At 33.2% G+C, this 14,486-nt stretch overlaps 2 protein-coding genes across 3 annotated transcripts; one reads left to right on the top strand and one right to left on the bottom strand.

Moving 5' to 3' along the window:
- Window positions 1-3,307: 3,307 nt before the first annotated feature.
- LOC125821246 (ER membrane protein complex subunit 8/9 homolog) lies at window positions 3,308-7,119 on the bottom strand. 2 transcript variants are annotated; one of them, XM_049500666.1, is made up of 5 exons: window positions 6,889-7,119; window positions 6,009-6,155; window positions 5,835-5,897; window positions 3,633-3,799; window positions 3,308-3,535 (listed from the first exon to the last, which is right to left on the bottom strand). In XM_049500666.1, exons 1-5 carry the CDS (start codon window positions 7,093-7,095, stop codon window positions 3,505-3,507), a joined length of 615 nt encoding a protein of 204 aa, XP_049356623.1. In that variant the 5' UTR covers window positions 7,096-7,119; the 3' UTR covers window positions 3,308-3,504. The 2 variants fall into 2 exon arrangements, with proteins under 2 accessions (XP_049356623.1, XP_049356622.1); XM_049500665.1 differs by having other exon boundaries at window positions 3,308-3,465.
- Window positions 7,120-9,670: 2,551 nt separating this feature from the next.
- On the top strand, window positions 9,671-13,291 carry LOC125821217 (uncharacterized). Its single transcript, XM_049500636.1, has 3 exons — window positions 9,671-10,068; window positions 10,666-12,321; window positions 13,060-13,291. The coding sequence occupies exons 1-3, from the start codon at window positions 9,886-9,888 to the stop codon at window positions 13,147-13,149; spliced, it is 1,929 nt and encodes a 642-aa protein (XP_049356593.1). The 5' UTR covers window positions 9,671-9,885; the 3' UTR covers window positions 13,150-13,291.
- The last annotated feature ends 1,195 nt before the right edge of the window (window positions 13,292-14,486 follow it).

The following is a 14,486-nucleotide window of genomic DNA, read 5'->3' as shown; positions in this document are numbered from 1 at the left end:
TATCATGTGTACATCTTTGTTTCCTGAATTATTATCAACTATTCATTACAATACACCTTAACTATCCATTGTTCCATTTTCCTACGTGAGTGATGGTGAAATTTCATATAAGAAAGCGGAACAACGGATAGTTGAGGTGTGTTGTGATAAATAGTTAGTTCAGATAGGAAAGTAAACACTTGACAATTCAGTAGAAAACTCACAAAACGTGATACTTCAAATGTGTCTTTAACCATTAATTCAATTTTTTTAATATTAGAATATGAAATACTCTCTAACAAAGACGAATTTAGAAAAAGGGGTTAAACTTGAAACCTCTAAATAACAATAAATTTTTTTTTATCACTGTACCGCAATTTTTATCAGTGTGTCTAAGCTTTTTATGTTCAATTATTTTCAATGTATTTTGTCCCAAAGACAAGAGTCTGAATCAACATATGGGCCACCACAGTCTCCAACCTGTCTCTCATGCTTTCAGTTTCAAAGTATATATTAAATTATATTTAATTTAATTTAATAAATACATAAATAAGAAAAAAAAATTCCTCTAATAATAATCTGTCAAACATTAAGAAAACCTGTTGATTGTTGGATTAAAGGGAAGTAAAAGAGAGTCAAAGAAATTGAGCAACTTTGACTACTATTTTTTTATTATTATTATACTTTGACTGATATTATCCATTTCATTAGAAAAAAGTCTCATTTTCATACGTATCTTTTAATGGAATTTTAACTTAAGGTTAGTTTCAAATTTTACTTAGCTAAGAAGTAAATTTTGAGCTTTTCTTAAAAGGAGTTTGAATATGTAAAATCCATCAAATTCGAAGTCTATTAATGACAAGAACGAATACGAGACGATTTTTTAATGACATAAGTAAGAATAATGTAATTGAGGACAAAATTAAATATTTTTTCCAAAGAAACAAGGAGATAGATTTTGATAATATATATATCATTTATTTTATTTTTTTTATTTTTTATTTTTTTTAAATGGTGACTATGGTCCAAATTAGGTGCAATATTTTTTAAAGTTGTATGTCTATCTTGGTAAGATAATAGTAATTGATTTGCAGTGTGGAAGGTTTAAGTTAAACATAAAGGTTTATTTGCTAACAAGAATTTGGACAAACAGAAAGAGTAAAAAAAATAAAAAAAATCATTCACATATATATGAATAGTAAAATAAAAATAAAATTAGAAAAGGCTAGTTGAGTTTTATAAGACACAAATTTAAATAAGTTGAATCAGTGAATCTTAAATATCATACAGTAGAAATTAAAGATGTTAGCCTTGAAGTTTTTATTCTCGTTCTCTTTTTTAGCTAAAACTTCATTGACATTGTTCCGTTTTTTAGTAAGATGTTTGGATATGGACTATACTCCACAAGGAGCCAAATGAGGGTATGGTCTTGATTTTGCCATTTGACATCTTTTCTTCGGATAATTAAGGGTGTTTAGTGATAACTTCTCAATTGTCACCATCTCACTTTTTCTGCTATCATGGTACCACGTAGAATGGTCTGCGTCAATTTTGTTAGAGTAACACAAAGCTTACACTTATTCATAGTTTAAATGTAAAAAAAAAAAGAAAAAGAAATATGCTATGATATCGTTTGACCTCTTGCCTCTCCAATTTAATTAATGAATTACTATTATCACCAATAAGAATAATTGAATCATAACTATGATGATGGTAATAATAGCAATAATTATAGTTGTAGAGACGTAATTATTTTCTTTTTTCCCTTTTTCTCCATAATTTCTAAATAAAAAAACACTTAAATCTAGTTAAGTCCAATTGCATTTGACAATGGATAAGTTTCCACATTCATTTAACCAAAATCAAGGCTATTTTGTCATTGCATAATTATTGAATAAAGCTTTTTTTTGGGAGGGTCATGTTGAAAAAGAACCATCTTTTTCTTTATATACACAATTTGATGTATGACGTTTGGAAAAAGAATTGTTGCTTTCAAGCGTGATCATGTTTAAAGATATAAATTATAAATGTTTATTCTATTTCATTATGATCGTATTTATTAGTATATATATATTAAAAAGAGAAAGCTTTATAAAGTAAGGTATTATATTTCTGAATCACTACATGAAACGAGATATTCAATATTTATATAAAGTGTCCTAAGTTCAAGCCGGATACATTATATCTCACTAGCTTAGATAGAGCATTGCAACAATTTCTCTCCTTCCCTTCTCGATGACCTCTCTACTCTCTAGCTTTACTCTCTCCCTCTTTGTATTTATATTTTACAATGTATTTGTGTTTTACAATTTCATTTTTTAAGTACCATATATGAATCTGATACATAGATACATTTCTAGATACATGTATCCAGTATCAAATATACATAGATACATACTTAGGAAGAAGAAAAAGAAGATGTGACTATCTAGATACATGTATCTTGTATCAAATATGCACTAGTACATTCATCAAATAAGCGTATAGATACAGTCTAAATACATGTATCGAGTATCAAATATGCAATGACACATTCATTGCCTCCCAATCCCACCACAATTTTGATCGATTAGTTCTAAGAAACGTCAAACCTGAGAGAATCAAGACCTAAAAACTTGTCCAACAATTTACCTAAAAACTAGTTTGCTCTACTTTTTTGGAATTTTTCTGGAGAAAAAAGATTACAAGGTGAGATAGAGAAGGAGAGATTTTACTAAATGACCTCAAGAGGGAGGAAAGAGGCCAACGAGAGAGGAAGGTTGAAAGTGTCGATGGATTTCATAATTTCTCAAGAATATCACTAAATTATGTATATATATATGTGTGTGTGTGTTTGCTTATAGTTGAATTTATTTTTTTCCATCAAAAGTTATGGCAAATATTCTTCAATCCTTAATCAAAAATCTCGGGTACGAACTTTAAAAACAAACACTTCATCTTGAGGGTTGTGGGCAACTAAATGGAATTAGAGAAACACAAACATTAGTCAGTGTTAGAACGTGAATTTCATCCCATAATCATGTTTTCATTAGTTCCACAATCACACTAAAGTAAAATTTCAGCATCTCTTTTTTTTCCACTTGGACTTGCTAAAACTTTGAGAATTTACTATTTTCCTCCCTCATTACACCAAGACAGTAAAACGACGATGCCTCAGTACCAACAAGTTGGGGTTGGGAAGTAACGCGATAACTAAATGATGTGCATGAAACTACATAAGGGGGGGACCAAAATAAACGTGGAGCAAAATCTAGATCACTCTGCTTGCTTGTATTTCATGGAAAATCAGAGAAGTGGTAAAAACAGAAAATATCGAGATGGCCTAGGCACAGGGCAATATCAATAAGCTGGAGAACATGTTATATCGAGTCTTCCTAAAAGATTGGAAGCACTTTTGACAAATGTATCGCCTTTTCTTGAGAATATAACCTGCAGGCGGCCTTCTATTGGATCACAATGTTATAACCAAAGTGATGGATCCTTTCCCTTCAGAGACGGAAACAACATGAGATACACATAGCAACTTCAATTGAAGAGCTCTGTGTTCACCCAGTCCCTAACAATTTGATGAGCAAAAGCAAAAACACATGTGAATCTCTTAGAAAGAATGCAGATATTGCGAGTTCAATCAATCTACAGGGTAAAGCTCTTACTTGCTAATATCATCAAGGTGGTCATTGAAATCTATAATATCCTTCCATTTCCCCGATGAAATGTAATCTAGGAGGATGACATTTGCTGATGGCTGTTTAATTTTCAAACGGCTGCTTCCATCTGATCCCACTAGTTTCCAGCTCCTAGATGCATCCTTGGTGTAAAGCTGAACATGAAGCAAAAGGCTACATTAATGGAACTGCTTTTAGAGGCACCGACAACAATAGTGAAGAGAACTATAGTATACTAGCTAGACGAGTAAACTATCAGAGAACTACCAAGAACAACGTGAAAGTTATGAAAAATCGGATCCTTACCAATATGTAAGGGGGACCAAAATAAACGTGGAGCAAAATCTAGACCACTCTGCTTGCTTGTATTTCATGGAAAATTGGAAAACTGGTAATAACAGATAATATCGGGATGGCCTAGGCACAGGGCAATATCAATAAGCTGGAGAACATGTTATATCGAGTCTTCCTGAAAGATGTTTAATAGTGCAATGCTTACTTGAACTAGAACTAGCATGGGTGCATTCCATTGGTGTACCATTAATCATATAAAACAAACAATTGACAAACTGTTCAAAAACAAGTGGGTTAACATCCAATTATTGTTAAGCATGTTAAGGCCCTTTTCCTGAAATATGTCAAATAGTTCCTGTCCCATTCACACAAATGAGCCAAGCACAGTTAAATGTTCCTTCATATTAAGTATTTACAGCTCACTGTTTAATATTATCAAATTCAACCAGGTGACAACAAATATCTGGATGGTAATAGCTTTTACAAACTATCAACTAGACATAGTAGAACAGGCTTTAGTTTTCAATTAAAGTTGATATAGAGACACATATTTTCTCAATCTAACTCTTAGCCTATGCAAAATGCAAGCAAAAAACCTCAAAGAATTAGGTCATGTAACGAAAAGCCTACTAGAGCACACTGAGTCTTCTGAAAGGCCAGAACAAAATGCATGAATGGTCAAATCTGGGCAAGCAACTCTAGACATCCCAAGGAAACCATGGTTCTACTTCAGAGGATATAGAAAACCAGCAAATCTCAAAATCCAGCATGTTAGCCATTTATTCAGTGACAACCATTACCAAAAATAGCCCTCACCGAAAGGTCATGCAAGTCGAACTGAAGTAAAACTGAAATAGATACACCACCATCTGTAGAATAATACAGATAAAGCAATGCAACTTTCATGGTATTTAAAAAGCTCAGGCAACTCTGGCAAAATGTTCTCTAAATCGCTAATTACAACTTCAACATTGAAAGGTTATCCACTTCACTTCTGTTATACATGCCAAGTATGAGACAGAGCACCATCTCTGGTTTTCCATTTCTACTTAAAATGAAGTGCTTAGAAGAAGTTGGAAGAGATAATCAGTAACATACCAATGTTCCAAGAACCTATGTATCGAAACCAAAATACTGATCCCTGAATGCTCAAATAAAGGGTAAACCTTTTGTGCAAGAAGATAGAATAAACCAAGACATACATCCTAAGGAGACCTGACACTTCTATACAAATTACTCCCTTTGTCCCGATTTATGTGGCCCACTTTCTTTTTGTGTCCGTCCCACTAGAACTCATCACCAGAAACCACATGATAGATGGATGAATTGTTACTTGTCCATCATCCATAAAAGAACAATATAAGGGGAACGATTACGAAATGATCAAAAGTAATACTAGCACAAGGAAATGAGTAATTACCATCAGCAATCAACTAGTAACAAAAAGAATAAATCAATGAGACTACAGTGCAGCAGCTAATTCTATCATGAGGCTACACTTAGTTGCGCGGACTCTTCACTTTTGATGCCGCACCAGTCTCGGATTCTTTAAAAATACACTACTTTTGGCGAATCCGACACGCACCCGTTGGCATTTTTGAAGAGTCCGAGCAACATAGAGGCTACATATTAGTCTGAGTTGTTAGATATAAATGGGGAAAAAACAGCTAGATTTTTTATCATATGAACAGAAGACTGGCTATGATTTTCCTGTAGCCAATCCCATAAAACTCCCAGTTTGAGTTGAATTCTGACAAGTGAGGTTACTCCATAGCAAGAACCTTCCACTTCCAATCAAGAAATTGGGAAAGTCACCAAAGATTGGTTGAGGACTCTGAACTTTGTCATCGATTATCAGATGAACAAGGAAAAATGTTAAAATTTGTATGTACTGACCTGCATTACAGGACTCCTATCTTTCCCCTCTTTTGATAAAGTTTCAAACTTCTTGTTATCCAGCTGAAACGGTAAAACTCTCAGCTTAAGAATTTTCCTAACAACATTTCAAAGATCCAAACTTTTCAATAAACATACGAAAGACAAAAAAATGTTCAAACAACAAAAAGGTACCAGGAGCACAGCAGCTTGAGGGAAATATTTGTAGATATGGTCTGCAATATTCTTAGCAACACTTCCTAGCTCGGAATCATCGAATCTCTCATTGGCATGAAAGTAACCAACAATACTTAAACCTTTATCACAATAATACTCCTCTATCTGTCCAAATAAAACAGGATTAGCATCCTAACTAAAATGCAGAAACTTAGAAGCAGATCAATGATTTTCAGTCAGCAAGTTCAAAGTATCACCATATCCCTTACTCCTCTGTAACAATTTTAGTTCTAGTTTCATTTACACATTTATACAAACCTATATTTAAACAAAAAATACACAACACTCTCAGAGGCAGATCCGAGATTTTAAGTCAGCTCAGAGTATGTCCTATATACATGTGCCATCTAGTAGCTTTTGCACAGACCCTATATATTCATTAACAAATCATCTATAAAATTTTGATTGTATATAAACTTGAAGTCGTTATAGGAACTCATAAACTTCAAATCCTCGATCCGTCTCTGTGTATATATATAAAAATTTGATTGTATATTAACTTGAAGTCATTATAGGAACTCATAAACTTCAAATCCTGATTCCTACTTAGAGGCAGATCCGAGATTTTAAATCAGCTCATAGCATGTATGTATACATGTGCAATCCAGTAGCTTTTGCACAGAACCTATACATGCATTAACAAATCCACTAAATATCAATACATATTTGACTATGAACGCAGTTATTATTGTATATTAACTTGAGGTCGTTGAAGTACCGCATAAGCTTCAAATCCTATATCCGCCACTATGTATATACATAATATATTCAAACAAAACAATTGTATAAAATTTCAGTTTAGCGCAGTTAATATGCAGTATGGAGTTTAGTGACGGACCATAATTAGGGCAATTTCGAGAGGAGGAAGGACGCCAATTTGAGAGTGGAATAACGGAACGGACTCCACAATTTCGACGACGGCGGAGTCACCGGAGATACGGCCGAGGAGGACGCCGTTGACGGCGGAAGTTTTGTGCTTTGATGCATGGAGGATTAGCTTGATGTAAGCGTTTTGGTGAATTTCGTACGTTGATTCGATCCCCATTACGCAGAGAAAAATTTGTGTAAATTGTCAAAAATGATTTTAAAATAAGCGCACAATGATATTTAATACTCCCTCCGTTTCACAAAGAATGATCTGATTTGACTTGACACGAAATTTAAGAAAATAAAGAAGATTTTTGAATCTTGTGATCCTAAATTAAAGTTATTCAAATGTACAAAATTGTCTTTTAATCTTGTGGTCTTAAACATGTCACATGAAAAGCTGAAAGTAAAATGTTATCAAAAAAAAGAAAGAGGTTATTCTTTTTTAAACAGACTAAAAAGGAAATGAGATCATTCTTTTTTTAAACGAATGGAGTAGTTAATTCCTTTTAAATTATGCTTATAAAACAATGTTTGTCATAGTGTGTATTGGTCATTAGTCATTTTTTATGGACAGTTGGTCAATTAAATTAACGAGAATCAGGATGTACACAATAATTTATGAATTTGTGTTTCATGATCACAAAACACTAAAAAAAAATCAATGTTTATCATGGTAAGAATTGATTGCAAGATCGTTTTAATGGGCTAACCAAATTTCAAGTCAATTAGAATACATCAACCTCATTCAAAAAATTCAACATGTACTAATACACATAAAAGATGCTCGTAATCAAGAATTTATATTTCATTCTTCTAAAAATATTTAAAAAAAACGATGTTTATCCCTATGAGTATTAGTCACTAGGTTATTTTCGATGAGCAATTACATTTCTGGTCAAATGAAGTCAGTCAACCAAATGAAGAAAAATTAACATGTACATTTACACACAAATGTCCATAATCATGAATTTATGCTTAATAACCTCGAAACGCTAAAAGAAAAGATGTTTGTCATGTTAAGTATTTATCACAAAATTATTTTTAATGAACTGATCAAATTTCAAGTCAATCAATATCCATCCAATCCGATTTAAAAAAATTAGCATGTAGTAATATTCACAAAGTACTTTCTTTGTTTTCAATGAACCAATATAATCATAAATCAATCGAAGTCCATCAACCAAATTCAAAGAAATAAGCATGCACTAATAAAAACAAATATTAGTATATAAGAAGAGGGAATAACCAAGCACCACAAGTCAACATGTGTTCCAATAAAAAGAGGGAATAACCAATATATTTATAAAAAGAAATGACATATAAAATAAAATGGAGAGAGTATTAGTTTTTAAAAATGAAAAAGGACAAAACACATATAAAATTAAAAGACATATAAAAAAAAGTTGGTTTAACTCTCAAACATAAAAAGTAACATATGTTATTAAAAACTTTAATAAAAAGTACTATAATTTACAATAAATAATAACTTAAAATATCTACAAGACAACAAAAAAAAGACTAATTTTTGTACTGTTTGTGTCACATAAATTAGGATTGGGATGATTTTAAAATTTTAATTTTGGTTATACATTATAAAATAGCCGAAAAATTTAATGATATAATTTTTTTTAAAATAACCAAATGAATTGTCCTATCGATAACCCTAATGTTACTTCTACTCTGTTTATTTTTACTTAAATTTAGAAAGATATGCTTCATTTCTACCCTCAATCTTATCGCTACATTTATTTGCTATTTAAAATTGAAATTAAAAAGACAAATGACAAATAAGTTTCTATATTAGCTCACTTATGAGCAAAATATATTATAACAATCTTTACTAATTTTATAACAATACATAAACTATACTCCCTCCGTCCCATATTAGATGGGCACTTCCAACTTTACACGGTGATTAAGAAATCATTAATACATTGAAAGACTTCACCATTTTGCCTTTTGTTTATATCAATGCACATTAAAATGAGTTACAAAAAATACACATACAATATAGGAATGGTCATATTAATTGTAGGGGTAAAATGGAAAAGAATTAATTAATTCTATCCTAATTTAATAAGTGCTTAAATAATATGAAAAAAATATTTTTAGTAAGATTCTCATCTAATATGAGACGGAGAGAGTAACAATATAACTTTATTAATGTTGGTGCCCGGGCCTTCTTTACTAGTAAAAATAAAAACATTAATAGTCAAGCTTAACTTTAAATACTTCCATTATAGCACACACCCACAAGAAACATGTGCTTGATATAATGAATTATGGACAAAAAAAAGTTAAGGAGACAAGTGATAGCAAAAGTAAGTAAGGCAGGCCCCATCACTAGAACCAACCAAATATTACTTTGCTTCATTTTAATTTATGTGAGATATTTGATTCCAAAAAAATCAAGAGAACCAACCAAATATTACTTTGCTTCATTTTAATTTAAGTGAGCTATTTGATTCCAAAAAAATTATGGTAAGGCTGAGTATAATAAGATTCTTGTGGTCAGGCTCTTTTCCAAATAGAATAATTTAATTATAAATTTTTTATTTTATTTTCAATGACATGATTGATTTTCTTGAATATTTTTAGAATCAAATAAATGATGGTTGGTAGGAAGTCTTCTCTTAAATGGTGCAAATTTAAATTATTTTAAGTTTTAATATGATATCGAACGCGGAATGTGAAATCAAATTTTAAAAAGAGAGAGAGAGAATGACAATCATTTGTGGTCAGTGGACTCCAATTCTTGGAATCAAAATTCTTCTTCATTCATTTACTCTGCAACTTGTGTTGTCAGCATATTGTTGATTCTCCTGAAAAATTCCAACATTCTTTCTTTGTTAGATTCCAAATTTTCTTGGAATTCAGTACCTTAATGTCTGAGGGAAGTGTCAAAGATTTGATTTTTATTTGACTATAAAGAGTGAAAACCAGTGTTAAAGATTGTGTCTTGTTAATGGAACTGGTAGCTTACTCTGACCCCATGACTGAATCAAGTAACTCTAGTCCACCATGGCAAGAAATGTTTAGATCTGCTGCAATGAAGAAAACAAAGAACCATGGCTCCCCACAGACTCCTCCCAAAACCCCAGAAGCCAAAGAGAAAAAAGATCACAACTTTTTATCAGATGAAGCTCAGGTATATTGTTGAAGTGTGTGATCACTCATCTAAAAAGGTTATAGTTATGGATAGACTGAAGGGTGGTAGAAATAATATTGTGTATATAGGTTGAAAATTACTTTTGATAAGTATGTGATCATCTCATCCTAAAGCTTACTGTTATGAGACTTGAGCTCCACATCTGCTAAATGGGGAGTTGGGAGTGGAGCTTATATAGCCTTGAGCTCTCCCACCTCAATAGCTAGAGCTTTCGGGTGTGGTTCTCCTAAGGTTGTATCAACTTACACTATGAGGAGACTGATGTTTGCTAGCTTTTGGAGTTGAGTCACGTTCAAAGTTCATTTCTTTATGAATGTTGAAATGTCCAAATGGAAGAGTCAATATTTTCACCGAAGCAATTCAAAATATAAAAAGTTAAATATAGGTCAAGTGAATTCAACATCTATAAAAATATACATAAAAAATAATTCTTATCTAGTATAATTCTCTGGCGAAAGAGGTTTGGATGAACTTCCTTGTTCCCCCTAGCTCTACTAGTGTGGTCATCTTGTATAAAAGCTTAATATGTTAGAGAGAGCGCATTTTTAAAAACTTAATTATACTGTGTTTCAACAGGTACGTTTCGCCCTCTATATAGCGATGGCTCATGCTGGTCTTGCTTTCACAATTTTCATTCTTTATGCTGTTGGCAAATTGCTTGAAGAATACTTAAGGCCTATTTTGTGGGCTGTGCTATGTTCAATACCTTTAAGAGGAATTCAGCAAGCCCTTGTTGCATTTTGGTCTGAACCTTTAAAGCTAGGCCTTACAGAGACCATTTTGGCGATCCCCGTTTCTGTATTCAGGATTTTTGTTGGAACCCTTGTTGATATTAGGGAAATGATTTTCAGAGTTGTTCTACGGAGACCGAAAGATAGTACTTTGAAGCGTAATCGAAGTGGATTTTTTATGTTGTTGAGGTGGCTAGTTTCATTTTGGGTTTTTGTGATGGCATATGAGCAAATTGGTCTCTTTGGATCAGTTGCTCTTCTTGCATTGGGATTTATGTTTCCTGTTAACAGTGTGGAGTCTACAATGGATGCAGTAACATCTTTCAGGAGTCATAGTTTTCGTAGACTATCGATATCTGCTTTCTTCACTAGAGGGATATTGAAAAGATTGAAAACCATTGTGGCAGTAGGACTTATTATTGGGCTGAGTGTAGGTTCTTTGGCAGGTACCATTTTCTTCTCTTATGAGATTGGAGTTGAAGGAAAAGACGCTGTTATTGCGTTGAAATCACGTGTAGAGGAGAGTAATTATGCTGAGAAAATTGGTGTCAAACAATGGATGGATGAAAATGATGTCCCCGCTATGGTCGATAAGTACAGTAGTCAATTGTATGAGACTGTATTCTACCAGCTAGATAGCTATGCTAAGCAGTATAATATGACTGAGTTTGTTTCCGGGATCAAACATTTTATCACAACTCCGGTGAATAGCTCTTTTGAGCGGTCTACAGCTTTGTCATCCCGCTCTAGATACACTAAGAAGATCATGAGCATAAAAAGGAGGATTAAGGATCGCGAATGGAGACAAATGTATACAGAAATGGATGCGTTTTTCAAGGAATTGTTGATCACTAGAAAGGACTTGGTTGAAAAGGCAAAAGGATTTGCCCTTCAAGGAGCAAATGTAATGCAAGGAGTAATTATTACTAGCACTTCTCTTTTAGGTAGCAGTATGCAGGTCATGTTTTCGATTGGAAATTCTATACTTTCAGGAGCTGCAGGTCTTTTCAATTTCGTGTCTCAGTCGATGGTGTTCTTTTGGGTACTTTATTATCTTATCACATCGGAGTCTGGAGGAGCAACGGAACAAGTAATATGTATGCTTCCAATACCGCATTCTGCAAGGACTCGATGTGTTGAAGTTCTTGATAAAGCAATTTCTGGTGTCATTTTAGCAACTGCTGAGATTGCATTCTTTCAGGGATGCCTGACTTGGCTCTTGTTCAGATTATACTCGATACATTTTCTGTACATGTCGACTGTTCTTGCATTTATAAGTCCTTTGTTTCCGATTTTCCCTGCGTGGCTTTCAACTATCCCAACAGCATTACAGTTGGTGTTTGAAGGTCGATATGTATTGGCGATTAGCTTATCCTTTATCCATCTTGTGCTTATGGATTATGGTACTTCTGAAATTCAAGATGATATCCCTGGCTATAGTGCATATCTCACTGGTCTCAGCATCATTGGCGGAATGACACTCTGTTCTTCAGCAATTGAGGTAAATAACAAGCATTTTCATCTCTTGAATTTCTCATAAATTTTTGCATCTCTTTTGTTAGCATATGTTGGAAGTATTTTCTTCACTTCTTCCTCCTCTTGACCACGAGAAAAAGTACGTAAACTAAGGGGTGTAGCCTAGTGGTCATGAGTGAAAACCTTGGAGACCAGGGCTCAAATCCCACATCTGTCTGAGCCTTGGTGGAGATATACCTGTGCGGGTGAGAAGTAGCAGGTACACAATGGAATCGTTGAGGTATGTGTAAGCTCGGCTTGACACCACCATCAACAACAATAACATACAGAGTGTAGTACCACAAAGTGGGATCTAGGGAGGGTAGAGTGTAAGTAGACCTTACCCTTACCTTGTGAAGGTAGAGAGACTATTTCCGATAGACACTCGACTCATGTAAGTATGTCATTAATATAGTAAAGAATGAGTCATGCTGAAAACAATTAGGAAGAGAGCAAGTAGCAGCACATATATGATAACTGAACTAGACAACACTCGACTATCTATTGACCTTCTACCCTAATCCTCGACCTCCATATCTTCCTATGTAGCGGCACTCAGCTGCACACCTCTGTTATTTCGCCAAGCAAGTAAAGATAAGTGGATGATCAGTTAGCTGAAGAAATGCATGTGATTTTCCCAAAAGCATTAGAAAGAAAATGAGTTACTTATTTCGTTTTAAGGTGGCGTTGCTTGATATTAGTTGTTCATGGTCTTGTTATGCAGGGAGCGATCATGGGGCCGCTAATAACTACTGTTGTGATTGGAATCAAAGATTTGTATGTTGAGTTTGTACTGGAAGCACAGAAGGAATAAACAGAAATAACTCAAGTCTCCTATGCTGCAACTTAGCTTGATTCGCGAAGTGTTACAATAGAACACTGAATCTTTTTTTCACGGATCAATGGTTGGATTTGGTTCTCCCTGTGATGGCCTGTCTGTGTTTTCTGCAAATTGGCTCGAGGTCTTATGTATGTCCCCAAAATCTGTCAATATGTGTGTAATTTGCAAGCTCTTCAGTTACTGTATATTTATGTGTAGCATCATTTTTATGAATATTTGTTTGATTGTATGTAGAGTGAGTTATTTACCATCATTTCTACCACTTCTCATGTCTTTGATAGGACACTTCCTAATATGTGCTAGAGATCATTAGCTTCTTGATATGGCTGACAGATCTAAGATTTTAAGTTTATAGGTTCTGAATTCAGAATATAAGTACTTATTAAGTAGATCACTTGAATACAAATATAAAATTTAGGCCAAGCTACTGAGTTCTACCGAACTCATTAACCTGTGGTGTCAATCCCCCTCCTGAATTTGAAATGCATGTACTCATCTTCTTGGTTCTTGCTGAAAAAAGAAACCCTAATACATAATTGCAAAACTCAGGGAAATTTAGGACTTTTGGTGCTAATGAAAAAGAGTCATTTGGTTTAATCACAGCTAGTGGTGGCAAATGGGCGGGTTAGGTCAAATTTGGGCGGGTTGAAAATAGGTCAACATAAAATGGGTAATAATTCAACCCGCTCATATTTGATATGGGTAAAAATGGATTGGGTAAGAAATGGGTTGGGTAAAATACTAGTTTACCCATATTTTCATGAGTAAATAGTACTCTACTTAAGAATTCAACATGGAGAAATGTTGTAGTCTTTTTTTTAGATGAAAAATGTTGAAAATGCTTCATTTAGTTTTATTGTATCATAAAAGTAAAAAAAAAATCCTCTAACTTTCCAATATAAAATACAATTATGTAATAACAAGGAGAAAATATTTTTAATTTCAAAGTAAATGAATATTTGCATTTTAGGACTAAAACATGCTTAATGCACTTTAAGCAATGCCAAAACTGAGTACATGATTTGTTTATTTTACACTATTATGTATTATCCAATATAAAATAAACAAATAAAAAAATATAATTATAAGTAACAAAAGAAATGTACATTTAAAATATATATTTTTGAAGGGCCAAAGACTTCACCTTTTCAATTATAGTGAAAAATAATTAATTCTATAGAAGAACATAAAAAGCAAGAGAAATTACAATATTTTTACTGATATCAAATAAAAGTTAGAAGCTTAACCCATTTGACTAATCCATATTTTTATGGGTTGAATATGGGTATCAACCCATATTTTACCCACAT

This window comes from Solanum verrucosum, unplaced genomic scaffold (assembly GCF_900185275.1).
Source record: "Solanum verrucosum unplaced genomic scaffold, falcon-dt-bn FXZP01000222.1, whole genome shotgun sequence".
NCBI classification, from domain to species: domain Eukaryota; kingdom Viridiplantae; phylum Streptophyta; class Magnoliopsida; order Solanales; family Solanaceae; genus Solanum; species Solanum verrucosum.
Note: the sequence above shows the minus strand (reverse complement) of the source record. Positions and strands in the feature narration are given on the sequence as shown.